The 21,938-nt window shown below is 36.8% G+C and overlaps 2 protein-coding genes across 6 annotated transcripts in view; one reads left to right on the top strand and one right to left on the bottom strand.

The window, feature by feature from the left end:
• LOC123872808 (protein yippee-like) overlaps positions 1 to 21,938 on the bottom strand; it is a 137,498-nt gene that overhangs the window by 22,879 nt on the left and 92,681 nt on the right. The gene's annotated exons all lie outside the window — the stretch shown is intronic.
• On the top strand, positions 4,275 to 7,354 carry LOC123872788. The gene is made up of 3 exons (XM_045917314.1): positions 4,275 to 4,342; positions 4,633 to 4,797; positions 5,181 to 7,354. The coding sequence occupies exons 1-3, from the start codon at positions 4,318 to 4,320 to the stop codon at positions 7,271 to 7,273; spliced, it is 2,283 nt and encodes a 760-aa protein (XP_045773270.1). The 5' UTR covers positions 4,275 to 4,317; the 3' UTR covers positions 7,274 to 7,354.

The following is a 21,938-nucleotide window of genomic DNA, read 5'->3' as shown; positions in this document are numbered from 1 at the left end:
TTCCGTCATTTCTCACAATTAGGTACTGATGCGTGTGAACTCAGGCATACCCTGACAGACTTCTATTTGTCGAGAATACACCACAACTTAAATAAACATACGTTTCCACGCCCACATCTCGAAAGCTTTACGCTGGCCTTACCTACACGTTCAAAACCGGTCAAGTCTGCAGCGGACTTAAAGCCTCCTTAAGCGCAGTGGTTTTATTAGAGGGAGGTCCCAGGTTCGATTCCCGTCAGGGATTTGGAAATTTATAATTTTTGGCCTGGTCTGGTGGGAGGCTTCGGCCGTGGCTATTTACCACCCTACCGGCAAAGCCGTGCCGCTAAGCGATTTAGCGTTCCGGTACGATGCCGGCTAGAAACCTTAGGGGTATGGGTTTGATAAAAACTGCCATACCCCTTCCAGGTTTGCCCGCTTCCATCTTAGACTGCATCATCACTTACCACCAGGTAAGATTGCAGACAAAGGCTAACTTGTATCTGTATTTAATAAAAAAGCAAGGCGTCCAGTAAACTTGACGGTGTATGGCTATCAATTGACTAAACGCCGCTTCAAGCTCACTGCAAACTTGAAGGTAAAATTGGTCGTGTATGGCCAGCGTTAGGGCTTCTAGGGCTTGTTGCAACAATCGTTACACGTGCGGGACTCGCCCTTGTTTACATTTAGCGCACCCACACAGCGAGCTGTCAACAGCCAACTACTAGCTAACTCTGCTAGTAAGGTAGGTCTAATATAAAGTCAAGTAATAACCCCGTTTACTTGCTTACAGGAAACTTCAGTTGTGATGGCTCTAATGCCCGGTTCACATTATTCCAGTGCACTAATCTAGCGAGTTATTCCGGTCCAATGCTGGAATAGATCATATCGTTTACATTGTTCCAGAACACGTTGTAGGGAGTCAAGAAGGCGCCCCGGGAAAGACAAGTACCGAACGGGCGCCCTCTCGCGTTTCGGCCCATATAACTGCAAGGTTGGTGGGGCCATAGGTGGTTGGCGGGTTGTTCCAGTACACGCTGTTGAGTCGGTAACACAATAGTGACAATGATTTCAAGAAAGGAGTTCAAAAATTGTTTTTAAACTTTTCAATTACTATAGTTTGAAGAAGTAAATGTTGTAGTGGGTGATTTTTAATCTTGTCTAGTTCAAAGTAATATGTAGAATGTAGATGGCATCCTTTTTATTTTATTTTTCACATTGTCTACTCACAATTCAATGCCCTCTACAAGTCTACACTCCAGACTCACTTCCAGTCACTGGACTGGATTGCCTACAGGAATGGGTAATTTGTGGCACATTTCGGTGTAATCTTATTCCAGTGGCATTCCAGTGCGCTTCGATCTTTGGACTGGAATAATGTGAACCGTCCGAAATACACGTGTTGGCCCAAGTTCTTGGCCCGTTTGTCCCTACCAATACCCGTGTATTGTAAATATGTCAAACGGCCTTGTACTTATTAGCTTAAATACATTGGCCCAACGTCTTTGAACACAGGGTTTTCAAAAGCGTTAACTGTTAAGCTACGTAAACAACTTGAAGCAATAACTTGTGAGTTTTGCAACTAAGTACCTACATTTGTAAGTATCTAGGTATCTATTCACCATTTAATGATTTCGACAACAATTCTATACTTATCCGGAGAATTAAAGACCTTGGTACTAGTATCTAGTTAATAGGTGGTATTGTTATATTTTATACCTTTCGATTAGAAGGGGAGGTGAATTTTAGATTAGGAAAGTCTAAAGGCTAAACACAATTGCTTGTTTCTTGCTGGTCACGGTTAAGATCAGTATAATAAATATAGTTTGGTATCAAATTAATGTTCATTTGACATTTTATACCAACTAATATTATCATAGGTTCGTTTGTAATTGGCTGGTCACTCAAAATGGTTAACGCCCACTGAGTTTTTTGTCTTCGTCATTTGTATGGGATTACGTAACAGAGGGAGCCCTATATTAACTTCTCTCCGTGGGTAGAGTATAGGCAACACTGTTAATGCAATATTCTCACTGGCTTGAGACTCGAGTATCGAACGGGCCGCGTTGCGAAGAACAAGAGTTTCGCTCTGAAGCCGCAGACGGGTGTCAAGTGTTGGCAGAACTGGGTATAAAAATAAAAGGGCTATTTCTGTAACACTGTAGGTAGGTACTTCTCTGACCTAGTATAATAACCTTCCGGTATTTAGCTTGATTCTCAAGACAAAGTATAATAGCTAAAACCGCACTACTGCCCTGACCTTGCGGCTAGTTACCACCCTACCAGCAAGCCGTGCCGCCAAGCGATTTAGCGTTCCGGTACAATACTATAGACCTAGCCTTTTCCCATGTTAATTGGGGTCGGCTCTCCTAACCATATTTCTCCAAGTTGTTCTGTTTTGGGTCGCCTTTGTGTCTATTTGGGCTGTTTTCAGGACGTTCAATACTACTGACATCCAGGTTTGTCGAGGTCTGCCCCGTTGTCTGGGTCCAGCGCTAACATGTATTACGCTTCTGGTCATGTGATCCTCGGGTCTTCTCATGACATGACCATACCATCGCAACCGTCTCTCTGAAAGTTTGCCATAGAAACTGCCATACCCCTCTTAAGTCTTAAGACTGAATCATCACTTCACTGAATCACCAGGTAAGATTGCAGTCAAGGGCCAACTTGAATCTGAATTAAAAAAAAAACTCATGTATAAGTAATAGCAACAGATATGAGGAAGTGCAGTCAAATCGAGCTCTAGATTGGGACGCTGCCGCTCACGCCAACGCGTTGCATATTTTGGGCAAGATATTATTAGATGGGATCGTCTGCAATAACCTTGCGTCAAATCAAGATCAATAATTAGGTATTTAGTTTAACTCTGAGCACTTCAACTGCAAGAGTTCCAGAGGGTGCAACTTCAAATGTCAGACCTAAACATCAACCTGTGGATATCCACTTTTGGACATAGGCCTTCCCTAAACCGCCGGATTTTTCAGACCTGCAAAAGTAATTTTCTTTCAACCCTCGCTTTTCAAGTTCAGAACCAGGAAGTACACTAATTATTTTTTTTCAGAAAAATATACCTACCTCCGTGAGTCTGAATAGATAGCGATAAAAGCCTAAATAAGTATTCTGTAGGTGTCTAATTGCGAAGAAATAATGATAGGATAGCAAATATGAAAGCACCATCATTGTGACAATTTTGTAAGTTAATAAGGTTAATACCAAAAAAATATGTTTTCGAAAAGTCGCAATCCTACGTACCTACTTAGTCAATATCAGTTCATTATAGGTAACTATAACTATATTGTTTTGCTAAAAAAATCAATGTGATAAATAATAATTATACCTAATACATATCAATCATCTAGAGAATACGGAAAGAAACGTCGTTAGTTGTGGCTGGTAAACACCGCGTTATCAACCTCTGATAAGGCGATATGTTTTCAAATATATAGGTCGATTGTGTTTTGCTGGGTTCAATCTGGGTTCAGGGCAAATTGCGTCAGAATAATGATAAAGGAAACTGTTATGCAACGAGATAACGGAGGTGATTAAAATCTAAGCACAATTATACGCCTTAAGTGGTGAACTGCACGGGCTATATTCGGTTAAAGTTAATGCGAAATAAATGGGAAACGTGGTCGCGCAGCTGCGTACACTAGTGATGTAGATTGTCGTATTTCGTCGCTTTGGTGGTGAAGAGAGTCAAGCCACAACTTGGTTCAAAATGAGATAAGTATTCTATTATAATTAAAACAATATGATTTTTACGGTGGTGAATAGAGCTAACTGCCTGTAGTTTAGTTACAAAAAATAATCAAAAAGGTGAAAAGATGTTAATAGAACTACTATACATTACTTTTTTTATAAAAAAGAATACAATCCGCATAGATTAGTTAACTTCTTGAAATAGTTCAGTGGTTGTAATCAGTAGTGAACAAAGTCAAGCCGCATAAATCATTAGTTTTTGAACGAACTCTGCATTTAAAGCGCCATTATGTATGGCTTGACATCTGTCATGATCTGTCAAAAATGCCTTATTTCGCGCGTCGGCGTTCCTTGTAATAAGCATTATGTGCTATGAGTTTGCGATTTTACTGTTTTATGTTGTCTATTTTGCTTGTTAAGTTTCTTGGATTTGTATTAAATCTATTGAACAAAAGACGAGACGGCAAAATGTCCAACTATAATAATTATCGCTCAAAGTTAATATTGAACATGGTAAACAATTCCAAGAACTCGAGTGATCGTGATCAAGTATGTAATCAAGACGGCAAGCATGACTTAAATTTGTCCCTGCAGCTCGATCAGTACCAAGAACATTACATTGAAACCCCTGTCTACATGGATCTGGATGTAATCACAACTGGTGAGATACGTAGACCTTTACGTAATTAGAACTTATAATTGTTATTATGCCTTTCTTTTAGTAGCTACTTACATCCTTTTTTTTTTTCAAAACATAACATTCTCTAAAATCAGAATCTCAGTTTTATAATTTCGAGGTAAACCACAAATAATTCAAGAATAATATTTTCACTGCGTCCACCTTGTTCCTGCTAGTATCTTCATGCCATCAAATAAATAAATATATATGTAGTTACATACTTAGTTCAGTTTTAAATTTAAACAGGTAACTGATTGTTTTTCTGTTTTTAGTAAGCGAAGCAGCTTCTTATGAATGTCCTGATACAAAGAAGTCAAGTGACCATGTTCAAGTATGTGATCAAGAAGCCACACATGACTCTTTGTGCCTGAAACTTAGTCAGTGCCAAGAACTTGACGGTGAAACCCCTGTCATGGATCTGAATGTAATTACTACTGGTGAGATTATTACTCTCTTTGAGTGATTATTAAGTTATTATTATTTAAGTATAATAAATAAATTTTGGAAATACTGGTGTGGTTCCAGCTTATTTTAGACCACCCCAAATCTTCTTGTGAGTATTATTTAAGGTGACTAAGGGAATAAAGATTTCTTATGTAGTGTCCTTGTGGGCAAAAAGATAGCTACTTATCTCCACTTGACATGCCATTCCATCCTAATAATTTAATGCTTATTGCATTGCTATAACTTCATTCTTAAACATTGAGCTAGTTGTTGTACCAATGACAAGGGATTACAGTCATGAGTTTATATAATATGCATGTATGTTATTCCGTTAATAAATACTTCATTAATAATTTTATTTTTTGTTATGTTCTAGCTGCACAGCAGATTGATGTAGATTCAGTTGATCCAGAAACAAAAAGCTCAAACAGACGTAATAATACTCCAGCTTACTCTTTTGTAGATGCTGAACAAGTATTATCAGATTCTGACCCTTTCGCTCAATCAGATTGTTCAGAAAATGATCCATGTTATATACCAGAATCAGAAACTTCACATTACAGTGATAGTGAACCTGAAATAGTACAAAGAGAACAAGAGAATTTAAGAAATAGTAGCCAAGATCTTCAAGAGGTTGAAAATAGTAATAGTGAAACAGTGGAAAACATAAACAGCCAAGAAAATAATACCCTGACACGAAAAAGGAAATGTGAACCTCAAACATGGAAGAGAAACAGAAATAAAATACTGAGACTTGAAGGTAAAGAACATACTTCTCAGTCAGGTAAAAAAGTGAGAGCAAAAGCAGTTAAAGAAGTACTCTGTAAGTGCCATTATAAATGCAATGATACATTTACTTTGAATGATAGACAGAAAATATTTGCAGACTTTTTGACTTTAAAAGAAGATAGAGCCAAATGGGCTTTTATAAACAGCTCAGTTCGTAAAGAGCTACCAAAAAGAAGATACAAGTCAAAAGACTCTAGTTCAATGGCAGTTGATGTTCCCGATAAGAGAAATTATACTCATGTTTACTTTTTGACATTAAATAACAAAGCTCATCAAGTATGCATGATGTTTTTTCTTGGTACTTTAGACATATCAGCTAAAAAAGTTGAAACTGCTCTCAAAAAGAAAATGGATAGTGGTGTTACTGAGCATGACAAACGTGGATTGAACCCTGCACCAAATAAAATTTCTGAAGAACGTAAGGATATAATCTGTGATCACATCAAGTCCTTACCTGTAGTAGACTCTCACTACTGCCGAAGTTCTTCTATGCGAAAATATCTACCATCTGGCCTGACTGAAAATCGCTTGTATCAAGACTACATCAAGTATTGTGAAGAGAACAGAGCATTACCTGTATCATCTTATTATTATAAACATATTTTTACTACTGAGTTCAATTATGGCTTTCATAGGCCAAAAAAAGACCAATGTGATTACTGCGCCCAATTTAAAAACAAATCACCAGAAGAGAAACTCCAGGAACAAAGTAACTATGACTTACATTTAATCAGAAAAACAGAAGCTAGAGAACAAAAAAGAGAAGACAAGGCAAGAGCTAAGACTGATCCAACGTTTCGTGCTTACACTATGGATTTAGAAAAAATTTTACTTACCCCGCAATTAGAGATTGGTCAACTGTATTATAAGAGAAAATTGAAAACTTATAACTTTACCATATATGATCTTGCTAAAGGCACTGCAATTAACTACATGTGGCATGAAACCAACGGTACAAAAGGAGCATCTGAGATAGCCACATGTATTTGGAATCTTCTTTCTGAACTACCACCAGAGGTGACAGAAGTAACATTTTACTCTGATACTGCTTCAGGACAAAACAGAAACCATATCATTTCTGCCATGTTCATTAGAGCACTTTGTTCATTTCCAAATCTGAAGATTATAAACCAAAAGTTCATGGAATCTGGACATTCCGAAATGGAATGTGACAGTGTTCACTCTGCCATTGAATCAAGGGGTAGAAAGATTAACATTTTTGTCCCAGATGGATGGTATACTGTAGCAAGAATGGCGAAGACCACTCGACCTTCATACGTCGTAAAGGAGATGGAATTTAGTCAATTTCTTGATTTTAAGTCATACAGCCAAAAATTAATAACAAATAAAAATAAAGGAGATAATGGAATCATGAAATGGCTTCTTGTTAAATGGCTGCAATATAGACGTGAAGAGCCCATGCATATTTATTACAAAACTCAGTTAAGCCAAATTGAATTTGAACGACTATTTATTCGCCTCAAATCAACTCGAAATAATGAAGAAATACTAGCCTCTGAAGTAGCTAATCTGTATACGTGTGGCTTAAAAATAGATGCCAAAAAACTAAAAGACTTACAAGATCTTTGTAAAAAAGGTACAATCCCTACCTCTTACCACGAATATTACATGAACCTTATTGCTTCAGGTGATGATATTGATGTTACAGAAGATGATTGAATTTCTTTATTGCAGATTTTTAACAATAGTGTATTATTTCTGATACAAAAATATTTAAAAAATAAAGCTATTAATCTTTTTTTATGTCTACCAATTACTACCAACCAACCCTGAACCTATCAACTATTTGTATATATAAATAGATCTATGACACTTGTATCTTTTTACCTCCCTGTTAGTAGATTATTTTCAAAATATCTAAATGGTTAAAAGAGCCAAGTGCAAAATAACAATTAACAGAAAAACTAGTTTAATAACAAAAACGATTTATGTACTGAAAATACAAGAATCATGTTAAGCAAAACCGATGCCATTCTTATTAAAATCTAACTTACGGTTTGGAAGATATGGACTAATTATTATTTTTTGTTAAACCTTGCCACTTAATTGCTCATTATTTTGGAACTTGTTATGTGTGGGTTGACTCTCTTCACTACCAAAGCGACGATTTGCGTATTGCGCAAATATCAGGGAACATAAGCACAGTTCAGGACAGTTATGCAACCTGTAACAAAACGTTGAGTTTTTTTTTTAAAGAATATTAGTCATGCTAATCATGTGTAATAAATACTCCCTTTTCCCCTCCAATTAAGTGTAAAGATTGTGCCAGGAGTGGGTACGACAATAGTGCAACGGGTGGGGTTTGAACCGCCGACCTTTCGGAATTCAGTCTGCGCCTCAACCGTGGAGCTATCGAGGCTTTATCGAGGCTCTTAAATTGTACAGAAGCAGGCGTTACTTTGCGGAAGTCCATGATATACAAGGAACCAAAAGCTTAATTTTTTTAAATTTACTTACTGTGGTGACTGTGACGTCACTCGGGTCACAGCTGAAAATCAGCGTCTTGCTTTAAATGCGTTTTAAAATTTAATGCATGTGATGCAGGACATAATGCTGAGCTGTACACCCATTTGGGGTGGGGTCACACCTCCACCCCAAATACGGTTTACAGATGATAATGTACATTATAGGTACCTACTTTAGTATTTTTCGCATTATCTATACTAATATTATAAAGAAGAAACCTTTGTATTTTTGTATTTTTGTATGTTTGTATTGAATAGGCTCAAAAACTACTGGACCGATTTCAAAATTTCTTTTACCATTACATTGAGGGATTCTTCCGAATCCGTATAGGCTATATTTTATCCCGGAAAATAGATAGAATTTTTCGTGGTAGTGAAAATTGTGGAGTAAGGCGTCGAAAAAACTGCCGTACGTTAACGATTCTCGCGAACGCTGCCTAAATGGTTAGAGATGTATGGTTGACTTCTATAGAAAAGTTGTAGAACTCAATAATGCCTACAAAAAAGTCCGCGATAGTATAAACCAAACATTTATATTTTAGCCATTATAACCACTTTTCCATAGAATAAAAGTAATTAAAATTATTAGCCTATGTTTATTGATCATATTATCGTCAAATACTAATCCTTATCCAAATAAACTATTTATTGAGCAAGATTGTTTCAATAGCTATAAATTACTTTTTATTTTATTCCAATCGGACAATCCAATCAAAAGATATTACGAATTTAAAATTGTAATTGGTATTAAAATGAATGATGGTGTCGCACGACTCACATGGCGAAACCGCAGGGGAGGGGGGTGCACATCTATGAAGCAGGTTATTTGTAAAATCGGTACATAAGCCGTGGACTTTAACTATGTTATTTTACGATAAATTATAACTTTGACTTGCACCCGTGCGAAGCCGGGGCGGGCCGCTAGTATCCTATATAGTGAAATTCAGTACTAGTTACATCACTAGTCCATTTACATAGCGCAACAGCTGCATATAGAGCAAGACGTAATAAGCCTCAAGGACTTCGTGGTAAGGATTACTTTTCATTGCATAGGTAGGTACTAGGTAGGTACTTTATACAAGTTTATTGACTTTGAGATCCGATTCGCAATAGCTCGCAGCGCAGAAACTACTTCCGCGATTAGAACGAGTTATAGAAGTATTGAGACACGTGAAGAACTTTATCTTATTACGTTTTTAGGGTTCCGTACTCAAAGGGTGCCAACGGATCCTATTACTAAGCCTCCATTATACGTCAGCAGGCTGTATCTCAGTCATTATCCCTAATAGGTAGAGGGTAAAAATTAAAAAAAAATTAAAAGTAGGTACTATTAGTATGGATGTACTTTTAATATTAGTATATTATAAATGCGAAAGTGTGTCTGTCTGTCTGCTACCTTTTCACGGCCCAACAGTTTAACCGATTTTCACGAAAGGTACAGGTTTAGCTTATATCCCAGGTATGGACATAGGCTACTTTTTATCCCGGAAAATCAAAGAGTTCCCACGGGATCTTAAAAAACCTAAATCCACGCGGACGAAGTCGCGTGCAACCTGTAGTAGTGTTAATATATTTTGTAAAATGGTACGGAACCCTTCGGTTGCGAGACCGACTCGCACTTAATCGGTTTTTACTACAGTTGGGCTTTGGGAAGGGAACAGGTAGGTATAGTAGGCGAGTACCTAGGTACTAGGGGTACGTTCATGTTGGTTTTTATCATAAACCGTATCCAGTCACGATCTTGTAGCTAGACGTCTAAATATTGTAACCGGCAATGTATTATTTGCTATGAGTTACATTATGAGTACTAAGGCTTTGTATATAAATCCTCAGCATTCTACAAGGTATTAATTAGATAATGTCCGTAACATCCAGTGAAGCTGAGGCTAGCCCCAACGTGATGTACCAAAAAAAAAAAAAAGATTCCGACGAATTGTGAACCTCCTCGTTTTTTGGAAATCGGTTAAAAAAAAAAATAAGCCTCGTAGATTCTACGACGTAGAGTGATAGCCACGGGAAATACTCGTATGAGGACTTAAAATATTTGTTTAGAACTGCAATGTGATAACCCTGCAAACAGCTGATGAAGTTAACTCCGAGTGTAAAAATTCTGTGAGCTCGAAGGACCGTTTGAACGATTGTCAAGTAGCAGGGACAATCTATGGTTGGTACCATACTTACTACCATATTTACCACTTTTTAACTTCGGACCCAAAAAGAGGGGTGTTATAAGTTTGACCTGTGTATCTGTGTGTCTGTCTGTGGCATCGTAGCTCCCAAACTAATAAAGTGATTTTAACTTAGTTTCTTTTGTTTGAAAGGTGGCTTGATCGAGAGTGTTCAATATAATATTATAATCCAAGAAAATCGGTTCAGCCGTTTGAAAATTATCAGCTCTTTTCTAGTTACTGTCACCTTCACTTGTCGGGGTGTTATAAATTTTTAATTTACACTTGTGTCATGTTAATACATACCTATACTAGTATGAGTTATCTAGCACGCTGTATACAATATTGTTTTCGGCAATATACCCATAAAACCTGATTGCGGATTGGTAGACTTCATACATCTGTGTGAAGTCTGCTAATTCGCAAATGGCCAAGCGCTTCTCATTCTGAGAAGAGACCCGTGTCAATAGTGGGATGGGATTATCAAGAGGTTGAAAACTTTATTGAGGTCTAAATTGCATGATGCACCAATGCTTTGTGCGTTTGCTGTGATCAATCTGATTTCTATATCTACACGTGCAAATTATCCCCTATAAAGCAAACCCGTTTTCCAACACGTCATATTATTACATGTTACTTGCATTTTCTTTATCTGACACATATACCATCTGGTTATTATGATCGATTAACTCATATTAACGTTTCAAATGGCTATCCTTATTGAGAGGTTTCCCAGCTGTTGTTTGCTATAACGTTATTATATGGAACGTTATCTTCCGAGAATATATTTTATCGCTTTGAACAAAGAGTTACGTCGTCGTTGTAATTTATAAGTAGAGTAGTAACGTGGACAAGAGTGAGGGAACTCTTTTAAAAAAAAAAATTGTCTAGCTTTTTAGGTTTACTAAATTATTTTAGTTGTACCTAAGTGCCCTACTAAAAACTTTGTAATTAATAATTAGTTATTTGTAAAAAATTTGTCATAAGCTGCATTCAATAAATTATTATTAACAGGGCTCTCTCCGTCACTCGTTTCCACTCGTTTCATACAATCGTAGTTCCAATTTCATTTGAATGTTAAGCAACCAAAGTCCATGAAATTTTGCAGACATATTCTAGAAACTAATATCTGTGTCTGTGGTGTTTTAGATTTTTCTAAAAATATGTAGTTTTAAAATTACAGGGGCTCAAAGATTTGTATGAAAATTTTAAGACCGCGTAACTTTGAAACAGAATATTTTAACAGAAATCTGGAAAACCACAGACATAGATATTAGTTTCTAGAATATGTCTGCAAAATTTCATGGACTTAGGTTGCTTAATATTCAAATGAAATGGGAACTACGATTGTATGAAACGAGTGGAAACGAGTGACGGAGAGAGACCTCTTAAATTGAATTATTATTATTATTAACTCTGTGTGCTCTGGGTTTGATCCTAAATCGACGATATGTTAAATATTAGGCTATGGTGATGTGAAATCAAAGAAAAACAGGGCTAAGTACATTAGGGTTACCTGCTTCAAATGTACTAACATTTGACCATTACTTATTTGACGGCTGCCGGTGACGTCGAAGGCTTGACGTTTTGTTAGAAGTTCCCTAACTGCCGTGAACTGTCAGAAAAGTTGTCTAATTCTGACTGGTGTATACAGGGTGGAATTTTGTAATGCCACCTGAAGGGAAAGTACTCTTAATACTGTAGATACAAAATTTTACTCAAAGGAAACATTCCTTTATTTTTGAATAGAAAGAAAACTGCATTCAAAGATTTTCGGAAATTCGCTTGCCACACCCGGGAATCGAACCGACTAAAATCTGTAAAAATTACAACCTGTACTTTTATTGCATCAGTTTCAGAATTAATAATTTCAGATTTCATGGTTTTCCTTTCATTTAATTTATCAAGTTTCTTAGAGATTTGATCCTTACAATTGATCCTAACGATCTATGTAATAAAAGTACAGGTACAGGCAGATTTTATTTAATCAAATTTATTTAGAGGGGGAGTCATAAACTGAACATGACGTCACCCCAGTTATAGGATCTAAAGTGTAGACAAAAACATCTTACTCTCTTCAAAAAGAGGTAACTAAATAATTACGTGTTTGCTTAGTTAAAAGTATTTATTTATTAAAAATGCTTATTAATTTCATGCTAACTAACGTCTTTAAATCATTTGAGCGTATTTATTTAAAACTAGCTGATAACCGCGACTTCGTTCGCGTGGATACAGGTTTTTTTAAAAATTCCGTAGGAACTCTTTAACTCTCCGGGATAAAAAGTAGCCTATATGTAAATCCCGGATATAATCTGTATCCATTCTTAATTTCAGCCAAACCCGTCCAGTAGTTCTTGCGTGAAAGAGTAATAAACATACAAACTTTCGCCTTTATAATATTAGTGTGATCGTAGTGTAGGTATGTGGTCGAAGCTCTCCGTGATCTAATTCAACAACGACGTAGAAGAGGAAAGGCTTTGTTTGAAATTGTTAGTCAAGTAATTGTTTTAAAAATTATGGAATGCGAGTTTAACGTTTTCCTTTTACTTTGTCACTGGCGATTTCCGGAAAAAATTGTTGTTTGCATGATTCAGTGGCGAGGCTTGGCTATTATTATAAAGTTTCTGGCCGAATTCTTTTCAGTAGCATCAACTTTGCAAACTGTTTGTTATTCACCAACCATTTTTGTCGACATATTCATAACTAGATGATGCCCGCAGCTTCACCCGCGTGGATTGGTCAGATCCCCTGCAGCATCAGGATTGAGGAGTTGGAATCCAAATTTTTTAATGAACAATGTCAAAAGTTCCTCTATCGATTAAAAAAAAATTTACGCAAATCGGTTTAGAAATCTCGCAGATATCAGTGCACAGGTAGAAAAACACAACTCCTCCATTTTTAAAGTCTATGTCTAGTCTTGGGCACTATTGTACTACTTTCTGATTGTCAAACAATGATGTATGGGTGATAATTGATTACGTTAACTTGAAACTAAAGCCACGGGGTTTCAAACGCGCCCAGGTCTGAGAAGAGCCCACACCAAACTCAGCTGGGTGTTCTTTTACATACTTATTTAGATTAAGCCCAAAGTATTATGTATGACATTGTCTATCTACGACTCTATGTAATCTATTTCTAATCCGCTACGTCAAACAAATCAGTCGGTCGCAACATCGGCATCACGTGAAATGCTAAGTTGGTCACGTTTCGTTCTCTAATACGTCTACATTGTGTAACAGCGCACTATAAGTACAACTAACTAGTCTATGCAAATGTTTAATTTATTTACCTCTATACAAATTGGTCCTACGACCCGTCCACCATAAAGGTGCCCACGCACTCAAACTGAACTGTAGCTGAACTTACGGCAGCGCCCCGCACGATATTCTCTCCAGGCGCGACGCGCGTACGTCACTGCCGCGCGTCGCGGCTGGAGAGAATATTTTACTATATTTTTATATTTTACCTTTAAAAGGTAGGAGTCAAAGCCCAAAGGGGATACGCATACGATATGGCTAAAACTTAACATTATAACCATCTTTTTTAGGGTACCAACGGGACCTTACTAAGCATCCGCTGTCCGTCCTACTGTATGTCTATATGTTAGTAGGCTATATCTGGTGAACCGTAATAGATAGAGAGTTGAAATTTTCAATATGTACTTTTATTGCTGCTATAACATCAAATGTTAAAAATTTCAAAATTGCCGTCATTTTTTTTTTATTCTGCAACAATCACTTCCGCTGGCAAATGATGAAGATGGAACGCACTTGTTCGTTCCATACGTTTCATACGTACGAACGCAGCGTTCCATATCCTATCGCCTCTCTGTATCTCTGTTTTTAACCCCCGACCCAAAAAGAGGGGTGTTATAAGTTTGACGTGTGTATCTGTGTATCTGTGTGTCTGTGTATCTGTGTATCTGTGTATCTGTGTATCCGTGTATCTGTGTATCTGTGTATCTGTGTATCTGTCTGTGGCATCGTAGCGCCTAAACGAATGAACCGATTTTAATTCAGTTTTTTTTGTTTGAAAGGTGGCTTGATCGAGAGTGTTCTTAGCTATAATGTAAAAAAATTGGTTTAGCCGTTTAAGAGTTATCAGCTCTTTTCTAGTTTTCTTGTAGAAAAGAAGGTTAGATAACCGTTAGGTTCTTAATATTATGTCAATAGACAAATGTCAAGCTGTCAAGATGGACGTTGCCTAAATACATAATTATTTATTTGAAAATGATGTTTTGGAAAACTCAAATACTTTGGATCGTCGGGGGTGTTATAAATTTTTAATTTACACTTGTTCAATTTGTACATGTATGTTTATGGCAACTCGTGGCAGCTGCATTAATTCCATAGATTACTGTAGAGCTGTACATCCCACGTCTCGTCCTTTTCAGTCGACGGAAGCTTTTAACTGTGAACTTTATCCGCCATGATCGCCGCCAAGACTCATAGTCCACTTTAATTCGCTTTGTAACAAAATCTCTCTATACTAGGTAATATTATGAACGCGAAATTCACTCTATAACTATACGAGTAAGTACTATCCATACTTTTTATTAACATTATAAATGCGTCTGTCTGTTTGCTAGCTTTTCACAGCCCATCTGTTTAACCGATTCTAACGAAATGTACAGAGCTAGCTTGCATCCCAGGGAAGGACATACTAAGGCTACTTTTGGTAACGGAAAACCTGAGCTCCTATGGAATTTTTAAAAACCTAAATCCACATGGACGAAGCCGCGGGTATCAGCTACATATACTCGTAGTACATGGATAGCTTGCATCCTGGAGATGGATATAGCCTAGGTACATTTTATCCCGGATAATCAGAGTTCCCACGGGATTTTTAAAATCTAAATTCACGCGGACGAAGGCGCAGGCATCATCTAGTGAATTATAATAATGAAGGTCTACTATTATTGCGTCAATTAGGTAAAATTTAAGCGAAAGAAAAACAGGCAGGTATCTCATTTCGACCACGTTTTTCCTACAAAGGAAAACGCAAGAAAATCACTATGTCTCGAGGGAAATCCTACGTGCGAAGCCGTTCAAGTGGTATATTAATAGATAGACTGCTATATTAGAGTAACATTGTGTAAACTTAGACCAAAAGGGGCGTTATAATTTAACTATTTTTATAAGTTATTAAATGATCTTTCATATTAAGCTTGAGCGAGGACATAAGCCACAACGCGTAGAGGCTTATCAAGAGTTTTAATCTTTAAATAACCTAACTGCAATATTAATTTGATCGGGGCGCAATTGCTATTGCAACCACTCAATCAAAATGGCGACCTAAACACAAAAGTATTTAATAGTCGTCGAGTCTCGAGTCGGAGCGAGACTGACTTAAAACCCGTCGAGCAGCCGTATTTATACAAATCGATTCAAAATGGCTGCTCGGAAGAGATCGTGTGACGTCGAATGAGTCAAATATCTGTTTTATTATTTTAAATTTTAAATAGTTTTTTTGAGAAGCTAACAGTCGGCCATCCAAATTGGGTCGTTCGACCTCGAGCGACGAAAATAAATATTAGGCCAGGTTGTCCAGAATACTAATAGGGGCACGGTTGTTCGTAATACTACGGGACCAGGGTTGTCCCGACACATTTTATTGTAGGACCAGGGTTGTCCCTTAAAGGGTGTCGAATGAATGAACCAGGGTTGTCCATACTACATGACCAGGGTTGTCCCAACACATTTTATTCCAGGACCAGGGTTGTCCCTCAAAGGGTATTGAATGAATGAACCAGGGTTGTCCCAACACATTTTATTCTAGGACCAGGGTTGTCCCTTAATTTCCAACTATATTCATTTGTGAACTATCTTTCGTATGCTTAAGTGGATTTTTGCGTTAATTCCATCCCACTTCTGAACTGTAAACTTAGACCAAAAGGGGCGTTATAATTTAACTATTTTTATAAGTTATTAAATGATCTTTCATATTAAGCTTGAGCGAGGACATAAGCCACAACGCGTAGAGGCTTATCAAGAGTTTTAATCTTTAAATAACCTAACTGCAATATTAATTTGATCGGGGCGCAATTGCTATTGCAACCACTCAATCAAAATGGCGACCTAAACACAAAAGTATTTAATAGTCGTCGAGTCTCGAGTCGGAGCGAGACTGACTTAAAACCCGTCGAGCAGCCGTATTTATACAAATCGATTCAAAATGGCTGCTCGGAAGAGATCGTGTGACGTCGAATGAGTCAAATATCTGTTTTATTATTTTAAATTTTAAATAGTTTTTTTGAGAAGCTAACAGTTGTATGTTTTCAGTGAAAGACGGTACATTATCTTTTTGAGGTTTCCAGCTAAAGGTAATCGTATATGGTATAATCACAGCAAAAGTTCCTAAGGGTACTCGTCCACAGAAACGGGGTGGAGATATGTTTAATAGACCAATTCAATCATTAAGAGTTTCTGACCGTAACGCGGAATTTACATTAGGCACGAAATTAGTTTCACGACATTAATTTCATTATCAATTGCACGTGTAAACGTTCCGTAATGCATGCATTATGAAATTAGACGTTTACAGGTACAATTCATAATGAAATTAATGGCGTGAAACTAATTTCGTGTCACTAATTTTATAATGTAAATTCCGCTTAATTGAGATCTGTTACCTGCATGGAAAAGTCCAAAGAGTTTGAATGAACTAAGCCAAACTTTTCGCAGACGTACATTGAGGATACCAATGACCTTTAATCAACACGGCCTGAAAACGATGACAGTTACAAATACGATATAAATTCGTCATATATCACCAAGTGATAATTTATATGAGTTTGTGCATGGTTTGCGCTGTCATAATATGACAGTGTCGACGTGACAACGTGGTCAGAACACATAATATGACAGGCTATGAAAGACCGGCTGATCCTTTCATAATATACGATACTGCTGGTAATAGAGATGAATAGGGCTTATGTCAGACGTGTGTATCGACCTAAATTATTGAGGGATTTTTTCTATATTGTATAGTGTACATTATTTTTAGGGTTCCGTAACCGAAGGGTGCGAACGGGTTACGGGACACTATTACTAAGCCTCCGCTGTTCATCCGTCTACAAGTCAGCGGGTTTTATCTCGTGAACCACACTAGAGAGTTTGCAGTTGGAGATAGTTTGGATGACGAAATAATTAGGTATGATCTGACTGTATCCCTTTCCAACGTTATTTACATTTGACGCTAGGAAGGCTGTGAAACGACTGTACAGATCTCTTAGAAAGATCTAAATACAAGTGTAAATTAAAAATTTATAACACCCCCGACAAGGTTACAGTAACTAGAAAAGAGCTGATAACTCTTAAACGGCTGAACTGATTTTCTTGGATTATAGCTAAGAACACTCTCGATCAAGCCACCTTTCAAACAAAAAAAAAAAACTTAAAAATAATACTCGAATTGGCATATCAGATCTCTTAGGAAGATCTAAATAAAACAATCGATTTTAAGACTGAATGTCGCAACTAGGTCGCAACTTTATAAAGTTAAAAAAGAATTTCACAAACTCCAGTAGGTAGGTACATCGAGTTTGTTTGCATCCAAACTCCATGCTTCGTAACGCAGCTAATTATAACTCGTAGAAAATCCTCAGACCATTTTGTTTAACGATGTCTTTAGAGGAGTATTTATTTATAATAGCTTCAATATTGCTTTGACATTGATGAATCAGTTAGTCAATAAAGCTGAATTACTGTCTTTGTACTGTACTGCGTGATACTTCTTTTTTTTTCCTGCAACATGGCGGTCGGAGACTGTTGTAGGTCGGTACTATGATGGCGTTTTTTTTTTCTGCCATTTTTGTTTTGCTGTGGTTTATAGTTTTACTTGCTGCACCTATGTGCAGTTCGTTGGGGATTTTTAAACTATAAATAGCTACATCTTAATTATTATTAATTATTGTCTAGGATTCTGACTGCGTGATACTTACTGAACATCCGCTTATTTAGTTAGTTTAACAAAATATACATTTCATAAAAGACTGCTTAATATGTCATCATCATCATTATCGCTGTCAATCGATAGACGTCCACGGCTGGACATAGGTCTGGTTGTAGGTACTTCCACACGCCACGGTCTTACGCCGCCTGAATCCAGCGGCTCCCTGCGACAGGTTTGATGTCGTCTGTCCACCCAGTCATTAAACCCTCGCTGTCCGGTGCAAGGTCTACATTCTAGACCCTGCGATCCCAAGTCCCAACAGACCCGCCCGGCTTCGCACGAGTAGCTTATTTCAATTCCGTAGGGATCTCCATTTCTATTGATTAAAAGTATAGCCTATGTCACTCAGGAATTATGTAGTTTTCTACTGGTGAAAGAATTTTCAAAATCAGTTCAGTAGTTTCAGAGACCACATCCTACAAACAAACTTACAAACTTTATTTCTTTATAATACTATTAGTATAACTACTCGTAGCTGTACCCTGCTCATTGCCACTTCAGCTTCGTAACCCGTTTAGCTATGTCGGTTACTCTAGTTCTCGTACGGACTCATTTCTGATTAGATCAGGTTGAGAAGAACCTCCAAGCATAGTATTCTTCGTCGCCCGCTAGGGACTCTATCTTATAATAAAGTCGCAATTGTTTTTTTTGGACTACGGTCCCGACAAATACGTAAAGTAAAGCAAAATATTCTTACATCTGTACGGGAGCTGTGGCTGTATGCTCGACCGTAGCAATAGGGAAATTTCCCAACCGAGCGGTGTTGTGCTCGGTAGCGCCAGCTGGGCCAACGGTTGTGCGTCGAAACTCCTATATATAGTGCAATCTGGTAAACGCTCTGTCATTGCGATTGAAAGTTTCGTGTTCTATTTTGAGTTTTTCAATTAGGCTACCCGTGCTGCCATCTATTGTTTCGAGCGTTGTTGATTGATTGAGTTTAGAAGCGACATCTTCTTGCGAATGTGGCAACCGCTACACATCTATGCGTAGTAGGTAAATAGAGTTACATTGTTGAGAGTAGAGTTGATAAATAATTATTATAAGTTCTAGAAGCCGTTGGCGTCCAGTCCTATGTCAACAGTAGGAAGGTAAACCAAATAAGGAAGCAAAGTAAAATATCCCTCAATATTTTGTCCCCAGCAAGCCGTAGCTCGTAAGCGTAACTGCACGTTCCGTAGTAACTGAGTTAAATCCAATATTCAGGAAGTAGGGTATACCTACCTTAAAGTTCAAAACAACATTGAACAGTTAGTAGTTATAAGTGTAACTACAATTTTGTTTGCAATAATATCGTTTAGGTTTCTGGGACGTTGGTTTTATTTAACGGTCAAAATTTAAGATACGTTTTTCTATTGCATTATCTCAGAGCTCATACAAAAACTTGCAACTTTCAGGATGAAAGGTGCAAAGAAAAGTACAATGTTGCTGTAAATATAATTTTGTTATTTTGCGTTTTTGGCGTTGTGCATTTAATTGGCCTATTAATGAACCTACACGCCTATAACTTAACTCGTGTGCCTACAACTTAACTTCTGGATCTGAAAACAAGATTTTGCATAAAGTTTTCTATTAACTAGACCTCCTACAAAAATGTCTTCTGAAATTCCATTTACTTAAGTACCTATTAGTTAGGTTTTTTCCACAATAATGTTTAAAATTGATAAAGTTAAAGACACGGAGAGTAATATAGGCTGCTTTTTATCCGCAGAAATCAAAAAGTTCACACGGGATAAAAGAAATGAAATCCACAAGGACGAAGTCCCGACTTTAATCTAGATCCTTTGTGAAAATAATTCATAATTATATTTACAGTGATCATCCCTATCCCTCGAAGGTATAGTTGAAGAGTTTAGAGTTACTCATTTAAATTTAATTGCAAAAACCATTACGAGAGGGAACTTTGAGAAATTCGCCACAACACGGGATAAGTTGGGGTTTGCTCCAATGTTCTTCGTTAGGGGTTTTTTAATTTACTTTTTAATTGGGTAAATGCAGTGCCATTTGTCTTAGTAGACGGAATTGGGACGAAATATCTTGGCTGAATCTTACAACTAACTTGTAGTTGCTCCAGTTGTATTTGTGTCTGCAGTGTAATTTGTTGTAATTAGACTTGCAACGAATATTCGGTTACTATTCGGTATTCGCCCTATTCGGCTGCTTTTATTATATTCGGCCGAATACCGAATATCTACATATTATTCGGCCGAATACCGAATACTTAAATAATATATTTTGTCGTAGAGAAATAATTGGTAAAATGAAAAATTAAAATCGATTGATTACGTATATATTCATATTTTCATTTCTGTTATATTCATTTAAGTAGTCATTGGTGCATAACACAGGTACATAATCATCTTCTGAATTGGAAAAATGGAGGATTCTATGTATTTGAATTATTGTGGTAATCAAAATTTAGAAGGGTAAGGTTCTCATTTCTTTTATAATCATTTATTAAGTAGTCATTGGTACATAAAACAGGTACATAATTTAATCATTTTCTGTATTAAACAAGTTAAGAATTTTTCTATGCATTTGAATTATTTTCAAAATTTAGAAGGGGAAGGTTATGGTGCAGAAAGACTAACTTTTCTGCATTTTTAGGAAGTAGTTTACTTCTTTTTTTCTCGTAGACCATCCCAACTTCAGAGCGATGAGTACATTAGAACAAAACAAAGGAGCGCGAAACAATCACGTCTGTACAAGTTTTTGGCGCTAAAATCCGGCCGAATACTTTTGCCGAATATTCGGCTATTCGGTCAGGGGCCTCGCCGAATATTCGGTATTCGGTATACTGCCGAATATACTATTCGTTGCAAGTCTAGTTGTAATTTTACTTACAGATAGGTATCAAGAGATCCAGAAATTTCAGAAGAATATTTACCTGGAAAAAGAAAAAACAATTAATCTCTATCGTCTATTCAAAGATAAACACGACTGAATATGTACATGGCAGTAACCAAACCATAAAAATGTCACAGAGTAAAAAAATATAGAAGTTATTTCGTAGTAGGTACGGTCAACCCGCACTCGAGGTATTTTGCAGTCTTCGAAAGAACTCTGAAACTACCGGAATTATCAAATTAGAAATATAAGAGTGGTGCAATTATTTTTTTGTTTAAGTCTTGCATGCTGCACATAAGAGCTCAGTTTATCTTATTTAAAAATAATTATAACTAACTACGTATAACCGAACCAGTGGTAGATGCATTTGACGATTCAAAAGTATGTATGTACTTGTAAAAGTCTAATTGAATAAAAATTTTTTTTTTTTTTCAATAAGTTTTGAAGAAGGGCGTAGCGGGTGTAATGCAGTTTATAATTTTTTTCAGCCGTCATAGTTCATAGATATTAGGTCAATTTGTAAAACCGAACAAAGACAAATATCAACTAAATTTTCAAATGAAAATGTCACAGAGTAAAAAAAATAGAGAAGTTATTTCGTAGTACGGATAGCCCGCACTCCACGTTTACTTTACAAGTCCTCGAAAGAACTCCGAAACGACCGGAATTTTCAAACTACATAGAAATACAAGAGCAGTCGAATTCTTTTTTATTTTATTCTGGAACATTTTACTCCTATTTTTGTTCGGTTAGGTTTTACGAATATTGAATAAACATTTCGCCATACTGAATTTGCAGACATAAAATTTCGAAAACAAAATTTTGATGTAAGGACAAAACTTTCAACGCTAAAATATTATATGAACAGGTGACAGGTCTAATACCTCCCTTTTT

This window comes from Maniola jurtina, chromosome 15 (assembly GCF_905333055.1).
Source record: "Maniola jurtina chromosome 15, ilManJurt1.1, whole genome shotgun sequence".
Classification (NCBI taxonomy): domain Eukaryota; kingdom Metazoa; phylum Arthropoda; class Insecta; order Lepidoptera; family Nymphalidae; genus Maniola; species Maniola jurtina.
The sequence above is the reverse complement of the archived record's forward strand: the minus strand, read 5'-3'. Positions and strand labels throughout refer to the sequence as shown.

Coding starts and splice junctions, on each gene's coding strand:
- LOC123872788 (XM_045917314.1), top strand. CDS start 4,318: ATGGATCTGGATGTAATCACAACTG. Junction 4,343..4,632: donor TCTGGATGTAATCACAACTG/GTGAGATACGTA, acceptor TTCTGTTTTTAG/TAAGCGAAGCAGCTTCTTAT. Junction 4,798..5,180: donor TCTGAATGTAATTACTACTG/GTGAGATTATTA, acceptor GTTATGTTCTAG/CTGCACAGCAGATTGATGTA.